The sequence below is a fragment of the Heteronotia binoei genome, chromosome 14, assembly GCF_032191835.1.
Source record: "Heteronotia binoei isolate CCM8104 ecotype False Entrance Well chromosome 14, APGP_CSIRO_Hbin_v1, whole genome shotgun sequence".
In the NCBI taxonomy this organism is placed as follows: domain Eukaryota; kingdom Metazoa; phylum Chordata; class Lepidosauria; order Squamata; family Gekkonidae; genus Heteronotia; species Heteronotia binoei.
The window spans coordinates 71,973,743-71,991,838 of NC_083236.1; the positions used below are offsets into that span (position 1 = coordinate 71,973,743).

General features: G+C 54.8%; 1 protein-coding gene across 1 annotated transcript in view; it reads left to right on the forward strand.

The window, feature by feature from the left end:
• Positions 1-18,096, forward strand: part of ZFHX3 (zinc finger homeobox 3) — a 90,353-nt gene that overhangs the window by 28,110 nt on the left and 44,147 nt on the right. The window contains exon 3 of the mRNA XM_060253937.1: positions 13,134-13,371. Coding sequence (XP_060109920.1) covers positions 13,134-13,371 — 238 coding nt within the window. The remainder of the gene's footprint in view (positions 1-13,133; positions 13,372-18,096) is intronic.

The window sequence follows — 18,096 nt, forward strand, 5'->3', positions numbered from 1 at the left end:
AATTGGCGTCATTGAACTAACTGGCACCTGAGTCTTGAGGAAGTTCCTAGGACAAGAGAAATGCTGATATACAGAAGACTCACTCTGGCACTTGACAGCAATGAGCCCGCACAGTTGTAAGATAAAGGGCTTGTGCTCTGCTTTTCTACTGCAGAGCTGACAGAGCCTCTGGTGGCTGGGACTCTCCCGTGGCCCAGAGGGAGTTAAAGGTGCCCATGCCAAGGGGGAAAGGGTGGGATCCAAACTGGCAGGCAGGAACTTTAAATACTATGTGACAGCATTCTCCTTTTTAATGCAGGGAAGGAGTTTCATTAACGTATTCTCAAACAGAGCCCATTTTGTCATGGGCAAAAGGCAAAGCAGTTTTCTCTTGCTGTGTGTGAGCTGAATGCAGTGGCCTTCCTTCCTTCCATCCCTCCTTCCTTCTTCCCCGTCTGTTTTTCTGCTCCTTTCCTAAAATGCAGGACTCCTGTTCCCTTGGTCCAGCTGGGCATGGTTTCTGGAGGAGGGGTCCCTCAGGGGCTGCTGGCCGAGAGGATGGAAGGGAGCCCCCCCCCCCCCAGGTCTGCAGAGGCGGCAGCAGCAACAGCAGCCGGAGAAGACCTCCGTGTTTGTGAAGCCCAGCGGGACAAGTGGCTGACCAGTGCGTGGAACGGGATGTTGGGCTAGACAGACTCATGGCCAGCCCAGCAAGGCTCTCCTGAAATCCCAGAGGCACCCCTCGTTGCCCACCCGGGTCTGCGGCCACCCAGAACAAGCAGCAGCAGCAGAGGGCCCCAGAGCAGAGAAAGTTCCCAGAGAGACTGGAGCCTCTTGGGGGGATGGGCTGGTCCCAGGGACGTAGTTTAGAAATGGGCCGGAGGTGTGCTCAGTCCCGTGGCTTTAGTGACCCACAGAAACCATCTGTGGCATGATGGAAATAGCTGTGTGAGGCGGTGTGGTGTAGTGGTTGGAATGCTGGGAAACAACAACGGAGCATGCCCCACTCTGCTAGGGACACCTGCTGGGGGCTCCTCACAAGCTAGTCAGTGGGGGGAGGATGAAGTAGGGCAGCAGAAGCTGCAGGGAGAGCAGCCTTCCTTCGAAAGGTGCTTTGGGTCCCCATTGAGGATAAAACCGGGGGTGTGGGGGGGGGGGGCTGCATAATTACCACCACAAGTAAACAATTAAGGGGTACCATTGCCAGTCAATACCAAACAGATTTTCAAGCATATAATTAATGTCCCCCACCAAGGTGAGTAGGACTAGTGCAGGGGGGGTGTGCATGTAGATGCAGGGAGGGTAGAATCTCACACACCTTGTATAATTGATAAAATGAGCTTGATTGGCTTTGCAAACTATGTCCAAATCAAATCTAAAGCTCTTCCCTGTGTCTCTCTTCTCCCTGCCCCCCTCCCCGCCCCCATGCTGGAAGGGGGATGTGGCCCGGATAGGGCAGTGCTGAAGGCTCCGTGGAGGTGCAGCAGTTTGTGACTGTCCGGAGGTTTCAGCATCTTGGGCGATGCAAGGGAGCGGAGGGCAGGCAGCATTGTCTGCTTTCTGTTATTCCAATAAAAACAGTCTCTATATAAAATTTTGACTTTGTTGAACTTGACATTTGAACTGTGCTTGATTAATCAAAAGTTCCTGTCTGAATATGTATTACTGTTGGGACACAAAAGTAACAATTGGGGTATTTTTACAATTTGTTTATTAAACACAAGTCCAAGTGAATATGCTGAATCAGAATGCTCCATTTCTGAGCAGCCCCCTTGCTGGAACGGAGCAAGTTGGTTTTCTCGGCCAGCTTGTCACTCAGGCCAGGCCTTCTGGCCGCCTGGGCCAGGAATTGGTGATCCCAGGGAGGGAGCCTCAGAGTGAAGCCAGAGCCTGGCAGTGGAGCGGAGGACTCCCTGTCCTGGGAGTGGAAGAAGGGAGCCCTGGCTTCTGCTGTGGTGCGTCCAGCAGAGGCCTCTGGGGAGGCAGGCGTAGTCCTTCTCCCAAGCCCCCTTTGGGTGGGTGTGGCAGCCGCTTGCTTTAGGGGAACTGGCACAGCTCTGTCAGCAGAGTCCAGTTAACTGGGCCACATGTTTGACACCCCTACTCTAGGCTGATCCTGCATGGAGCAGGAGGTTGGACTAGATGGCCTCTATGGCTCCTTCCTTCCAACGCAGGGATTCCAGGACACTGTGACTTGTTCTTCTCTCCTGAGAAAGGGCCAAGGCAGCGTGCAACTGGAACTTGGCACCAGGAGCCATGAAATTCACCAGATGGTCTGAAGCCAGTCAAAGTCTTTCAACCATGTTTCTTGTAATTGTCAGTCAGATAAGCAAAGAGAAAACCAGAGGAGCGCAGTTTTATTTAATATATATTTATCCTCCTCTTCCCTCAGAGAGCTGAGAGCAGCACACGTGGTCTTTCCTGCCTTCCCTCCCATTTCGCCCTTACAAGAAACATGGTTGAAAGACTTTGACTGGCTTCAGACCATCTGGTGAATTTCATGGCTCCTGGTGCCAAGTTCCAGTTGCACGCTGCCTTGGCCCTTTCTCAGGAGAGAAGAACAAGTCACAGTGTCCTGGAATCCCTGCGTTGGAAGGAAGGAGCCATAGAGGCCATCTAGTCCAACCTCCTGCTCCATGCAGGATCAGACTAGCGTAGGGGTGTCAAACATGTGGTCCAGGAGCCAAATCAGACCTCCAGAGGACTCCTATCAGCCCCCCAAGCAACTGGCTGTCATCTGCTTCCTTCTTCCTCTCTCTTCCTTCTGCATCATAGCTTGCTTTGCAAGGCTTGCTCAATCGCACAGGAGCTACATTACAAAACCTCTATTTTCTCCATTGGCTGAAGCTCCTCACTTGGGGAGGAAGGGGGGGAGGCAGAGCTTGCTTAGCCAGGCTCTCTCAGTTGCACAGCAGAGCTACTGAGCTAAGCCTTTCTTCCTTTTATTGGCTGAGGCTCCTCCCCCTCCTGATCCCTGTGGAAGGAACGAAAGAATCAGAGCTTCCTTTGCCCAGTTCTCTCGATCCCATAGAAGAGATACAAATAAAGCACCCTTAAGACTAACGAACTCTAATGTTTTAAACATGTTTTAAGTTTTTTTTTAAAAAAAAAACCCTTTTAATTGTGTTTGTCCTTTATGAAGTTTCTATCTCTGCTACCTAATCTTAAACGGGTGCACACCGGGCCCCGCCTGACCAGGTCTCATTTATGTCAGATCCGGCCCTCATAACAAATGAGTTTGACACCCCTGGCCTAGGACATCCCTGACAGTCCAGCTGCTGCTTAAAGACTGCCAGTGAGGGGGAGCTCACCACCTCCCTTGGGAACTGATTCCACTGCTGAACGAATCTTAGTGTAAAAAAGTTTTTCTTAATGTCCAGCCAGTACCTTCCCACCCTTAATTTAGATCCATGATTGCATCTCTGCCGCCCTCCTCTAGTGACTTCAAGAGAGCCATCATGTCCCCCCTCAACCACATCTTCTCCAGACAGAACATCCCTCGGCTTGTCATCACAGGGCTTGGTCTCCAGCCTTGATCATCCTCGTGGCTCTCCTCTGCACCCTCTCCATTCTGTCCACATTCTTCTTGAAGTGAGACCTCCAGAACTGCACACAAGACTCCAGGTGCAGCCTGACCAATGCAGTGTGCAGGGAGACTAGGACATCTGGCAGTTTGGATGTTATGCCTCTGTTGATACACCCCAAGATTGCATTAGCCTTTTTTGCTGTTGCATCACACTGGCTGTTCATATTTAGCTTGCAGTCCACCCATGCCTCAAGATCTTGTTCTCACACACTGCTACCCAGAAGTGTATCCCCCATCCAGTATGCATGTTCCTTATTTTTGTTACCCAGATGTAGAACTCGGCACTTATCCTAGTTAAATTGTATCTTGTTCACTTTTCCAGCATGTTCAGATCTGGTTGAATTCTATATCTGCTGGTGTGTTCACTGCTCCTCCCAATTTGGTGTTATCTGCAAATTTAATGAGTAGCTCCTCCACACCCTCATCCAAATCACTGATGGAAATACTGAAAAGTACCAGGCCAAGAACCAAGCCCTGTGGCACCCCACGGATACCTCCCTGCATTCAGATGAAATGCCATTGACAACTACTCTTTAAGTATGGTTCCCCAACCAGTCCCTTACCCACCTCACTATCCCAGAGTCCAGTGTACAGTTTACCCATCAGAACATCATGGGGGACCCTGTCCAACAGCATCCCCTCGATCCAGCAAGCATCACTCAATCAAAGAAGGAATTGAGGTTGGTCTGGCAGGACCTGTTGGGGGCAGATCCATGCTGACTCCCCCGGATTACCAAGCTGTGCTTCAGATGCTTGCAGAGACTGATCCCTTTAAAATCTGCTCCAGTATCTCCCCTGGGACAGAGATCAGACTGACTGGCCTCTAGTTTCCTAGGTCATCCCTCCTCTCTTTTTTAAAAATTGGGCTAACATCTGCCCTCCTCAAGTCTTACAGCATGAGGGAGGAGCCTTGCCATTTAAAGGCTTACAGCCTCCATTTCTGACTCAACAGCCAGAGCAACTGGAGAGGGTGTGACCAGCAACCACCCTCAACAAACAGGCCCTCCCTCAGCAACAAACCAGACAAAAACACACACAGAAGTAATCAGAAACCCCTCTCCAGCAGGCTCTAAGCACTCGTACAGTTCTCTCACACAGCAACATCAGCACTTTTGGAAAAGCCAAGCCAACACTCTTGTCGTCAGCAGTTCTGTCTCAGCTTCCCCCTCGTCCCAGCTGCATCACTTCTGCCATCTTGGAATGTATCAGGAAACCAGACAGAGAAACAACTTTAGATGATAACACTGTGGGAAATGCCTGAAAAGCAAAGTGGAATCTTCCCCACCCCCACCAGAAAACAGATGGAGGTTGGAGAAATAATGCACCTGGGCTGCTGTTTTTGGAGCACACTCTGAAAAACCAAACAGAGGTGGACATTATTTATTAATGTTTAGGCAGACTGAGTTCTGATTAGTGCTGAGGTGAATGGGTGGATTTTGCTTGTGACATGCATCCCTTCCCTTCTCTCGGTGATTTTTGCATCACTGAATGAAAAAGGTGCCAACCCTGTTTGTATGGAGGGGAGGTATTTGGGGAGGGGGGGACGATAAAGACCATGTGTCGCCATATTCAAAGCCACTGCCTTTCCTTATTTGTATTGGTTCTTAGGTTGTAAGCTGCCGCGAGACCCTTGGGCAACTAAAAAAGAAATCTAATAAATAAATTGGCCCTCTGTGGGCTCGCTAGGGTGGATGAGCGAGGATGTTGATGCCCACGGCTGGACAGCTAAAGAACTGTCTCCTTTTTTGAGATACCAGGGCCTGGGACTACATGCAGTGCTCCAAATGTGGCAGCACCATAGCTTTAATTAGGGGCACTATAGTGTTGGCGGTTTTATTTTCAATCTCTTTTCTAATAATTGCTAGCATGGAGTTTGCCTTTTGCATCACCACTACACCCTGGGTTGACCTTTTCATCCAGCTTTATACTACAACCCCAAGATCTTTCCATCTCAGTATCATTCAGTCCAGACCCCATCAGTATGTATTTACAATTAGGGGGTTTTGTTCCAGTGTGCATCACTTTATAAATTCCAATATTGACTGAACCACTTAAACAGAAATGGTGAATGTCTCCAAACTCAGCTTCTTTCTGGAGATCTGTGTGGTAATCTGTGTCATAACAATTTAAGGAGGATGCAAAAAAGTCACTACAGACCTGATCCAGTTTCAGTCACAGCAAAACAATTAAGGCCAGAAGAGCTGAGTGCAGCCGAAGAGGCCTTTCTAAGGCAGGATCGGTTGAACCCAGTCAAGGGAAGTCTGGTTTTGCCAGTTGTCCAAAGTTAGAGTGCTGGGGAGGTCTGGATAAGAGGGGGTGAAGCCTGTGTGTGTAGCGGAGGATCGCCCAGACTAATTCAGGAGGAGGATTCAGACAGGAGCCCCTTGTTTGTCCCAGGAATGAGTGTGGGCAAATGCTCAGCCTTGTCTGGGCTCTTCTCCCTTTGGCCTCCGCTCACCATTTCTCATTCCATTTCAACTGCAAACTATGGCTGGTTCTCCTCTCAACCCCAGCTGGAGCTGGTTGTCTGGGTGTGATGACAAAATATGGATTCAGAGAACGACCAGGCCACTTTGCCAGAGGAGTGCACAAGCCCAGAAACCATCCAGGTGCATTTATTTGTGAAGTAGACACCATCCTGCTGTTAGCCTCAACCCCAGCTCCGGCACAGGGGAAGGCGAGGCAGTGTGGAACTGTAGCCACAGTCAGCCTTGGGGTTGCCCCACAAACTGGAGCTGGTGGTGCTCGTGGTGCTCTCCACACCTTGTGCCACACCAGGGGTCCTTGAAGATGGAGTCTGTAGCTCTCCAGAGCCTTGCGCTGCAACAAGAGTCCTTCCCCATGAACGTGGCTAACCCCTGCAGCCCCCACAAGCATATCCCACAGTCTGACCGGGATTCCCTTTGGTCTTTCCTGAATCTGTTGCTTATCGGCTTCCTTGGGTGTCCCTGAATCTGGTCTTATAAGAGAAGGAGAAAAAACTGGCTCTGCCCCCTGCATGACTGCATTGGCTTCCATCCCACTGTTACCCCTTGTCCTTTGCCCCAAACTCAAAGTTGTCTTGGACGCTTTAGCTTGGCGTCTCTAACCCCTGGAGCATCTTGTTTGCCTTCTGCCTTCGGTGCTTCTGCCCAGCTCTGCATTATTCTTTTTGAGATACGGCGGCCCAAACGGCACACAACCCAGGCCTCACCACAGCCTTGTACAAGGGCAGTACCATATTAGCCATTTCGTTTTCAGTGCATTTCCTAAGAATGCAGCATGGACTTTGCCTTTTTCAACACAGCTGCACATGGAGTTATAACACTTGCACTCTGCAGTCAAGGCATGCGATGGCAAGCCCCCTCTGTTCCCCCTCTCTGGCCTTATAAGCCCTTCAGGGCTGCCAGAAGTTGGCCGGGGCTTGACAGCGCCCCCCCCCCCCCCGCCATCTGCAGACTTCACCACTACACTGCTCATCACCCAGTTGCAGGTTGTTTGCAGACGGTTAAATCTCTGTGGTCCCAGTAACCATCCTTGTGGGGGACCCCCATGTCCATTTATTCCACCTCCCTGCTTCCTGGTGTTCCAGGCAGCCCCCCTTCCTGTTGGCCTTCCAGAAGATGGAGGGGGGGGCTGTGGTGTCCCCCTTCCAGACTCCCTGCAGGTGAAGGCCTCCTTGACTATCTGCTGTGTGGGTTATTGATGGGGCTCAGTTTCAGAGTTTTAGGCTGCTCTTCAAGCTTCTGGTATTGCTGTTCGCCATGCTGGGTGTCGTGGCCCAAGGCTGATGTGTCAGCAGTCGTGCACAGAAGGCAAGGTGGTCTTTGGTGGACAGCCTGCTTCTGGGAGGAGCGCCCTCCTTGCCTGCTCCCATGGCTGCCTGTGCGGTTGGATGTCCTCTGCCTGCCCACCTAACGTTGGACCAGTCTCCCTCTCGGAATGGCTATAATGAATGATTAATTGGCGTGCCTGGAAGGGCTGGGCGGGGAAGAAGAGTCTCGCTGCATGTCCAGCTCTCCCCAGGGGGTGAGGGGTGAGGAGGGGGCTGGGCGGCTCTGGGAAGCCTGCCTGCAGAGCCGCCGCCTCGTTAAGGACGGATCCGTTTAGCCGGCCGGCCTGCTGAAGTGGGGCTTTGGCCTCCCTGTGGGCTTGAGCCCCTCCTCATTAAGCGGGCTGGGGCTATTGATTGGGCGTTTGTGTTTGGAAGAGTCTTACTTACTCCATGCATTATCTTGACAGATTGATCAGACCTGATTGAGAACCTCTTAAAGGAACGAACAGCTGTAATGGGAAAGTTGGACTCTGTCATCCGTTAGGGTGATTCTGGGAGCGAGAGGAACAAGGCTGACATCTTGGAACAATTGTATTTACAATTAACATGGCTGAAAACGATTGCCTCTATTGATCCCCCCTTCCTGCAATTACAGCCCCATTGTTTACATTCCAGCACTTCAGTTATAAAAAGGAAATTCAATAATTATTGCATTATTTAAAGTTAAAGTGCCACAGAGTTTGCTGGCTGTGCTTGCTGGTTGATTTAGCGTTCAGTAAAATCTATGCGGAGCTCCCTGTCTTTAGGCTGAGCAGGACTGGGTTTTAATGAGGCCTGGGGGGTGGAGCACAAGCCCACCTGCCGGCTACTGGCTTCAGTTATTGGGAATGGGGGTGCTTAAGCAGATTCAGATTCAGCAGCAGGACTTGGGGCTCCTGTGAGCCCCTCAACTGCAAGAGATGGGAAGGAGGGATGGAGGCGAGCAAAGGCCACATACAGTGAGGCCTTACTGACCTGGGAAGAGGCCAGCATTCCTGCTTCTGCAAGAGGACGCCTGTGCCTGCCTTGGCTCCTGGAAGGGAGTTGGTCCCAGCAGCGGGCATGGGAGGGTTCTGGCCACACGTCCTCCCCCTCGGTTGCTGCTGCTGCTCCAGGCTCCTGGCGGAGTTGATTGCCCTCCTGCAAGCTCCCAGCAGAGAGGCTGGAGGGGAGCGTGATCTCCTGCTGAGCAGAAAAGCCCCCACCCCACCCCCACTCCCAGAGTCTGGGGCCACTCGGCTGGGCGGTTGCCCCTCCCTGGCAGGAGCCTGTCCACATTTGGTGGGCCAGCTGGGTGTTGTGGTGAAGTGTGCGGACTCTTACCTGGGAGAACTGGGTTTGATTCCCCACTCTGCCACTTGCAACTGCTGGAATGGCCTTGGGTCAGCCAGAGCTCTGGCAGAGGTTGTCCTTGAAAGGGCAGCTGCTGTGAGAGCCCTCTCAGCCCCACCCACCTCCCAGGGTGTCTGTTGTGGGGGGAGAAGATAGAGGAGATTGTGAGCCGCTCTGAGTCTCTGATTCAGGGAGAAGGGTGGGGTATAAATCTGCCCCCACCTCACAGGGTGTCTGTTGTGGGGGAAAAGATATAGGAGATTGTAAGCTGCTCTGAGTCTCTGATTCAGAGAGAAGGGCGGGGTATAAATCTGCAGTCTTCAGTCTTCTTCTTCACGTCATCCCCCCCCCCCCCCCCCCCGTGCAGAATAGATCTTGGCAGGCACAAAGGTGAGGCAGCATGTGGATTGCATCAGCCACTTAATAAGGGATTACCACCCACCACCCACCCCCGGGGTTCAGATAGCCTCCCACTGGGCAGGCCAACAGTTTTCCCGCAGCAAGAGAGAAGGAAGGGCAGGCTGTCCTCACATGTGCCCCAGTGCCTTCCCAGCTCACCTGGGAGGGAGAACGGGCACCCTAGAAGAGCCCTTGGCCCAGGGAAGAATCTGAGTGGGGGAGGCAGGCATGGCAAGACTGCAGCCCCAGGAGTGGGGTGGGCAGATTGGCTCCCCCGCTTGTCTGCTCAACAGGAATCCTGGCATCAGCCCCAGAGGAGGGGGAGGAATCGTTGCAGCCCTCGTTGGTGCTGCTCTGTGAGGTCAGCCTTGACCTGGCAAAGCAGGTGGCATTGGGGGAGGCCCCTGGTGGGGAGGGGGGGGTGTCATCTGGGATCTCACCAAAAACTGAGAGCATTTAGGATTGCTCATAAGTCCCATCCTTCCCCCGCTGGGGTCTCAGAACCCTCCCCCCACTTTCTGATGCAGCATTGTAGTGGTGGCTGCTGCCTGGTGCCCTCCTTGGCCCCCCCCCCCCCGTGCTGGGCAGGCCCTGAAGCCGGGCTGGCCAGTGGGAAAGTGCAATTCCAGATGGACCCAGCTCCAGCGCAACCTGGCACTTGCATGGATGGGCTCAGCCTGGCTGCTTGTGGACCATGATGGGCCAGCCCCTCCCCCCCTAGCCTACTTTACATGAGGGAGGACTGGAAGAGCCACCCCGGAGTTCCTTGCAAGGACAGGATAGAACGGTGACCAAGGAGCATCCATCAGAAATCCTAGGCTGCCTGCCCGGCTAACACAGCCCTGAAGCCCTTTGGGACATCCTCCTGCCTTTGCCTACAAGGAGGCGCTTGGTGGCCTGCCTGAGCAGAGCTGCAGCCACCCCCCTGCAGGCCCTGTGCCTTCGTGCTGCCTGGTCTGGGCTGAGGCTCTGGGCCCCCCCTCCAGCCCCTGTGTGGGTCCCTCAGGCCCCTTCGTAATCATCTAACCCCTCCCCCCGCACATTCAGAGTAATTAAAAACGCACAGCTTGGTTTTATGACTGGTGGTTTAATTTGTTGTTGTTGGCCCCCCTGAGCCCTCCCGGGGAGGGCAGGATACAAATTTGATCAAGTAAATAAGCACAAAATAAAGAAACATAGCCCCTCCTAATTGTGAATGCCTATGAAGTCTTTTCTGGGCCACTTATCTGATTAACTGCTTCCTGACTTGGTTTTTCTCTCAGGGCTCCCTCTGACTTCCCTTCCAGTTATAGAGCCATGGAATGACAGTGTTGGCAGCGGCCGTAGAGGCTGCTAGTTCAACTCCCTGATCAGTGCAGGATCAGCCTAGAGCAGGGGCGTCAAGTGTCTGGCCCACGGGCCAGAACCAGTCTGCCCAGGACTTTAAGCAGCCCGGTGGGGCTCTTTCCCACCTCCCCTTCCCCTCTCCTGCCCTCATCTTTTCAAGCTACCAGGCTGCCCAGGGTCCCAGCTCCTTCTGCCTTGTCTTTGCAGGCTGAAGCAGAAAGCAATTCTGGGCTTGCAAAACTGCAAGGAAAACATGGGATGGATTTTCCATTGAGGTCCATCTGGAATTGCACTTTAGCTCAGGGGTGTCAAACTCGTTTGTCATGAGGGCCAAATCTGACATAAATGTGACCTTGTTGGGCCGGGCCATGTGTTTACCTTTTTAAGATTAGGTAGCAGAGGTATAAACTTTATAAAGGGTACAGACAAACACAAGGATTTTAAAAAAATAAAACATGCTTAAAACATTATCACTCATTGGTCTTTGTATCTCTCCCATGGGATCCAGAGAACTGGGCAAAGGAAGCTCTGACTCTTTCCTTCCTTCCCCAGGGGACCAGGAGGGGGAGGAGCCTCAGCCAATGGAAAAAATAGAGACTTTGCTCTGTAGCTTATGTGTGATTGAGCAAGCCTGGCAAAGCAAGCTGTGGTGCAGAAGGAAGCAAGAGAAAGAGAGAAGGAAGCAGATGACAGCCAATCTCTCAGGGACCTGATAGGAGCCCTCCGAGGGCCTGATTTGGCCCCTGGGCCGCATGTTTGACACCCTTGCTCTACATAGCGTAGTCTGTCTGATAGAGTAGTCTGTCTGGACACAGAGACCTTAATGGAAAATCCATTCCATGTTTTCCTTGCAGCCTTGTTTGTGTTGCAATGTATTTTCATGGAGTGGAGCTCAGTTTCACTTTTCAGCATTTATATGGCCAGTTAGAAGCTGTTCCCTGTTGGAGTTGTGTGACCTTGCAAATAAAAGATTGATGCTTTGAGTCAGAATGTCTCTGCTGAATGGACCTGAGAACTGGTGCCTAGTGAGTACTCTAACCTGGGAACCCACAGCCAGTCTGAGTAGACCTGGGGGCACGGGGGAGAAGCTTGCGATGCCCGATCATTTCATGTTTTCCTAAGCCCAGAGCAGTTTATAGTTTTGGTTTATATTTGTAGTTGCTGCTGCTTGAAGTGAGGCGGAGCTCAACACCTCCTGAGGTACCCACTCCACTGCTGAACTACTCTTTCCTTACTGTCCCTAATGCCCAGCTGGTACCTTCCCACCCACAATTGCAAGGAAGCCCTCCTCTGTGCGGCAGCCACATCTTCCCTTCCCTGTGGGATGTGATAATCCCAGCCAGGCGGGCAGTTTCCTCTTCCCTCCTAGCAGGTGGGCTACTGCTGCCGCTGCCAGGCCCCTTGATGCCCCTTGAGGGAGCCCTGGGTTCCCGTGCCCCACTGACCTTTCCCAGGGGGTGACCTTGGCTGCAGGAAGGGTGGGGAACTGTTTGCCCACAGGAGGGAAGCCGGAGACACGATGCTTCATGGCGGAGGGGTGCTGGTAGAATGTGTGTTTCTGCTTGTAAGGGAAATTTGGGCTCCTTGTGGTTAGCATTTTACATTCCATGACTGAAGAAGATTCATATGCTAGACGCTTCCTATTATTGGGGTGGGGGGCTATTCCCTTCCAGATTTATGGTTTCTTTTTTTAAAGAGCCAGTCGAAGGAATATATTTTAGCCAAAGCATTGTGTTCCCTTTGTGTTCTCTCGGGAGCCCTTTTATCCTCCCCAGAGCTCTGGGGCGGAGGTGAAGCTGAGAGGGGGGTGAATGGCCCAAGGTGCCCCCCCCCATTCCTGGTGAGCAGAGATTTGAGCAGGTTTCCCAGTTTAGGCTTAACAGTCTCCCCCTCTTTCCCCCCGGGGTCTCTCTGCTCCCTGTGCTAGCTGCAAATGGGGCGTGGAGGTGAGGCCTGCTCTCTGGACCTGGGGGGGCACGGAGGGAGGGGCTGTGGTGCAGCAGCAGGGAGGGTCCTCTTGGTCAAGGGGTGGCTCCCCCTGTGTGTGAGGGGGACTTGCTTGCCTGGGGCTCTCCCGGCCCCCGCCAGGATGTGGCTGGGTGGAGTCCAGGCTGGGGCCTTCCTTGTGAGTGTGGCCTGCCTCGGAACGATGCTGAGGGCTGTTGGCCCGAGAATGGGCGGCAGAAGCCGGCCCAGGGTGTTCCTCTGGCACTTGTGATGGGGGGGGGGCTCACATGCTGATGGGCTGCTTCACTTGTCAGTGAGCTGGCCCTGCACTCCCCCAGGCAGGCAGCGTCCCTCTTTCAAATCAAAGACTCAGGCAGCACCTGAAAGACCCCTCCCGCGGGGTAGGAGAGAAGCAGGGCTTGCTTTCCCGGGGTGACTGCTGCCAGGCTGCCTTCTGAGGGGAGCTGTTTCTCACAGGAGACGTTCAGCAGGGTTAACATGGGAGGGGGGGGCGATCCAGGCCCTTGTCTTTCAGGTGCAGCCTGAGTCTTTGGTTTGAAACAGGGACCCTGCCTGCTTTCCCCCTCCCCTCCCCACAGCAGAGAGAGGTGGGAGAAAAGGAGGACTGCAGCAAGGGGGGGGGGGGTCCTGGGGGAGGGCAGGGCTGACCAACCAAGAGGCTGCTGATCCTTGCTGCCCTGGAGTGTGTGTGTGAACCTTCTCCCCGGGCACCTCTGTTGCTCACCTGATGCCCCCTTTGCCCCCCTGCAGCACCTTCAGCACCACGAGAGCAGCGTGGAGGAGGGGGAGAACTGCTACTACCACTGCATCCTCTGCAACTACTCCACCAAGGCCAAGCTGAACCTCCTCCAGCACGTGCGCTCCATGAAGCACCAGCGGGGCGAGAGCCTGCGCAAGCTGCAGCGCCTGCAGAAGGGTCTCCCGGAGGAGGAGGAGGACCTGGCCCAGATCTTCGCCATCCGGAAGTGCCCTGCTGCGCCCGAGGGGGGTGAGTCAGCGAGCAAGCAAGTGGCCTTCCTTCCTTCCTTCCTTCCTTCCTTCCTTCCTTCCTTCCTTCCTTCCTTCCTTCCTTCCGCCCCTGAGGAGGAGGATGGGGTGCACGCCTCTTGGCCTTGCCCTCGCTTGCTGGGCTAGCATTGCTACAGGACTGGTCCAAGCCTGCTGCTGGCTTAGCTGGACCCACAGGAGCCCCGGGGAGTTTGCGGGGTGTCTGTGTGTGACTGGAGGGCTGGGACTTGCTTTTTATTCTCCCTCATATCTCCTGCCCCACCCCTGCTCCTGGCACATGCTGGCCTACTCCCAGGGGAGGGGGGGCAGTCAGTAGCTGGCCTGATGAAGCTGGTTCATGACCTGCTCCAATTCCTTTGTGACCACAGACTGGCCCCAGCAGGGGGGAGGAGGGCAGGGCGACCTCTGTGGTCCAAAGAATACTACACTCCCTGCCCCCCCCCCCGTACCCAAGCCTTGGGCTTGTAATGGGCAGAGGAGCGCCCAGCAAGGGGGCCTTTCTCCCCTGGCTCTTGACTGCCTGCCTTGCAGCCCCTTGGCCAGCCAAAGGGAAGAGAGAGAGAGCTCTTTTCATGAGGCATTGTCTGGGGGCTTTTCTGACCTCAGGGAGAGAGAAAAGTCACTGAGGAGAGGAGGGGCTGGGGAAGCGGATGGAAGGCTGCAGAGGCCCAGGGTGGAAGAGGCCACCTGGGGGCGGGGGGAGCAGGGCAGAGCCCTTTTCCCTGTGCATGACGCAGTGGTACCAGCCAGTCTGCATATCTCCCGAGTGGGTGGGAGCAGGCTCTGCCCAGGGCTTGTTCTTTGCAGGCGTCTCTCCTGGTCCTCCCAGGCCCTGGGTGAGATCTGTGAGTCCTGGCTCCCCCCCCCCCCCCATGGCTGAGGGTGCTCACAGCTGCCACTTGCTGTCTTTGGCTCTCCTCCTTCCGCATCCGGCTGGCTCCAAGGAAGGAGGTGTTGGCACCTGCTGGCCTGGCCTGTGGCCAGGGGCAACTTGTCCCTTGACTGTTCCCACTGGGGTAGTCTAGGCAAGAGCTCCGTGTCACATGCTGCTCTCCAGCTGGCCCCTTCTTCCTGCTGCAGGAGGGAACTGGGCTGTGCCCAGGGTGAGAACAGTGTGGGTGTGGTGGTGCATGTGGAAGCCACGTCCAGCAAGCACCCTTGTCCCTTGGTCTTTGCCTCGTGCCTGGAGGGGCTCAGCCTGGCAGACATGCCACTCTTGCGCCGTGTGGCCTGAGAGGCAGGCTCTCCGCATGGAGGGTCATGTGCAGAGTGTGGGTCGTTCACATTCGCAGACCTTGAGCCAGGCTTTAGAGAAAAACATGGCAGACTTCTTTTCCAGTCATGTGAAACCCTTGTTGTTTCCCTCTTGCCCGGCTGGACCACGGCCTCTTCTTCCCTCCAGCAGCATCGGATGCTCTCCTGTCTGTTGTGGCAGAATGCAAGCGTGCCAGGGAGGTCCCCACAGAGAGTTGTTTATATTGTATTATAGGAGGGGAGGGGGCCCAGCATGACCTGGCCTGGTATTGGAAGCAAAGCAGAAAAAGGGCTCTGCAGAGTCAGGCCACGGCCAGCCCCTCTCTGCTCCTCACTGGCCTGGAAGGCCCCTTGCTGGGCTCACCATAAGTCTTGGAAGGGAGACCACCAAGGAAGGCTCTGCAGAGTCAGGCCACAGCCAGCCCCTCTCTGCTCCTCACTTGCCTGGAAGGCCCCTTGCTGGGCTCACCATAAGTCTTGGAAGGGCAACCACCTCGGAAGGCTTTGCAGAGTCAGGCCACGGCCAGCCCCGCTCTGCTCCTCACTTGCCTGGAAGGCCCCTTGCTGGGCTCACCATAAGTCTTGGAAGGGCAACCACCTCGGAAGGCTTTGCAGAGTCAGGCCACGGCCAGCCCCGCTCTGCTCCTCACTTGCCTGGAAGGCCCCTTGCTGGGCTCACCATAAGTCTTGGAAGGGAGACCACCAAGGAAGGCTCTGCAGAGTCAGGCCACGGCCAGCCCCTCTCTGCTCCTCACTGGCCTGGAAGGCCCCTTGCTGGGCTCATTATAAGTCTTGGAAGGAGACCACCAAGGAAGGCTCTGAAGAGGTAGGCCATGGCCAACCACCACTGCTCCTCACTTGCTTGGAAGGCCCCTTGCTGGGCTCACCATAAGTCTTAGAAGGGCAACCACCTCGGAAGACTCTGCAGAGGCAGGCCACAGCCAGCCCCGCTCTGCTTCTCACTGGCCTAGAAGACCCCTTGCTGGGCTCTGCAGAGTCAGGCCACGGCCAGCCCCTCTCTGCTCCTCACTGGCCTGGAAGGCCCCTTGCTGGGCTCATCATAAGTCTTGGAAGGAGACCACCAAGGAAGGCTCTGAAGAGGGAGACCATGGCCAGCCCCTCTCTCCTTCTCACTGGCCTGGAAGGCCCCTTGCTGGACTCTGCAGAGTCAGGCCACAGCCAGCCCCTCTCTGCTTCTCACTGGCCTGGAAGGCCCCTTGATGGGCTCACCAAGGCCAGCTGCAACTTGATGGCCCTTTCTGCACACACATTCGATGAGGACCCCAAGCAGTTTCCAGGCCCCTCCTCTGTTTTCCCCTCCTGACAACAGCCCTTTGAGGTAGGTGAGGCTAAGAGAGAGAGCAGCTGGTCCTCAGTGGGAGTTTGAACCTGGGGCTCCATGGCGCCACTCTGGCCGTCTGGCTTCGTTTGTGGCTGCAGGAATAGTCCCAAGACACTGGACATGGCGTGTTGCTTCCTAGGCTTTGGGGCAGCAGAGCCGGTCAGTGGCTCCAGGGGGTGGCCTGCCCTGGCTCGCTCTCTGCAGGTCCTTTTCCTTTCCTGTTCATTAAAGTCAAGCAAGGGAGGGGCCCGGGGGGCAACCTCTGGCGGGCAGGGAGCAGCGAGCAGGATTGGGGCTACATGGGGCTGCCCTTATACCGAACACGGAGACTTCAGGTAGTCCAGAACACGGCGGCCAGGCTGCTGGAGGGACTACCACGGTGGGAACCTGCGTGGCCTGGGCTGCAGGATCTGCATTGGCTGCCGGTTGTGTACCGTGTTCGCTATAAAGTGCTGGTTATTACCTTTAAAGCCCTATATGGCCGAGGACCTGCCTACCTAAGGGACCGCCTCTCCCCATATGTGCCCCAGAGAGCACTGAGATCTAGGTCTCAGAACTTACTAACAATCCCTGGGCCAAGAGATGCTAGGTTGAAGGCTACTAGGGAGCAGGCCTTCTCAGTGATGGCCCCACGTTGGTGGAACCACCTTCCAGAGATGGTGCGAGCCCTGCGGGACCTGAACCAATTCCGCAGGGCTTGCAAAACATTTCTTTTCCAGCTGGCTTTCGAGATAGAACCCGATTAATCTGACGTGTGGACATCTAGCCATCTTGTGGATATTATGATTACAGTATTTTAGCACCCATTTTATACATTTTATCTATTTTAAATAATTTATTATGCAATTGATATATTTAAAATTGTTTACATTGTTTTACATGAATCATGGGATCTCCATGTCTGTTAGCCGCCCTGAGCCCGCCTCGGCGGGGGAGGGCGGGATATAAAAATAAAGTTATTATTATTATTATTATTATTGCGGCACGAAGGCCTGCTGCTCCGAGACGTGGCAGGAATCTCCTCAAGGCCAGCCCAGCCAGACACTTGTCAGCGGCAGCAGCTCCTGGCTTTCATTAAGCAGCAAGAGAGGAAGCTCCAGCTGCTGATTCCTTCCAGGAGGCTTTCCTTCCTTGGCTGCTGCATCATCCAAAAGCCACATGGAGCAGTCGGCTGAGCTGGGGAGCCCTTGGGGAGGGAGGGAGGGGGGGGCTTCTCTGCAGGGAACCTTTCCCTCGCCTTGCTGCTGTACGGGCGGGGGCAGGGTTTGAGAGCCTTGCTGGAGGAGGTAGTTCTTTGCAGTCCCCCCAACTGGGTTTTCTCTCTCTCTCCCTGCTGGCTGTGGTGGCCGCATCCCGCCCCCTTGGCAGCCTGGGAAGAGGCTCTTGCAGGGCACGGGTGGGCCAGGGCTGGGGAGGAGGGCATCCATCCGTCTCACCTGGAGGCTCCTGGCAGCTGCAGCCTTGCTGCTTTCCGTGCCGTAAGTCCTGAGATGGGCCTGGCCTTCAGGAGCCTGAACGGAGGCTAGCAAACCATGTTGGGCTGGCTTCTCATTGGCTCACTGCCATCTGCTGCTGCTTTGGCCTGAAGAGCTTCACGGGCAGGAGAGCGGGGCCTGTCCCCCTCTGCTGGTGCTGCTGCCTCTGCTGTTCTGACGTTCCCTTTGTCACCTGAGGAAGAGAGGAGAAGGTCTGTGTTCAGATCCAGCAAGCCAGGGAGGCCTGGTTGCTCCCGGTGTGGCTGCAGCGGAGGGAGGGGTTCTGTGGTGGGTTTGGTCTGCAGGGCGCCACGAGAAAGGAGCAAGCCTCTTGTGTCTTCAGCGCAGTTGAGGGCATCAGCTGAGGGGACCCGAGAAGCACTCTGCACTGGGCCTGGGCGGGGAGGGGAGGGGGCAGCCTCCACTGGGCAGCAGCTGAGGGCAAACATCTGGGGATGGACTGGGGTGCTGTTGGCAGCTGCCTCCCTAGAGCAACCAGCCAGGCTCAGCAGGGGAGGGGCTTGCATCCTCACCAGACACTACTGGGGGGCTTTTCATCTGGGACCCTTCCAAATGATAGCAAGAGTTCCAGAGTACCAATGTGAATGTTTCAAAAAAAAAAAAAACCCACGCC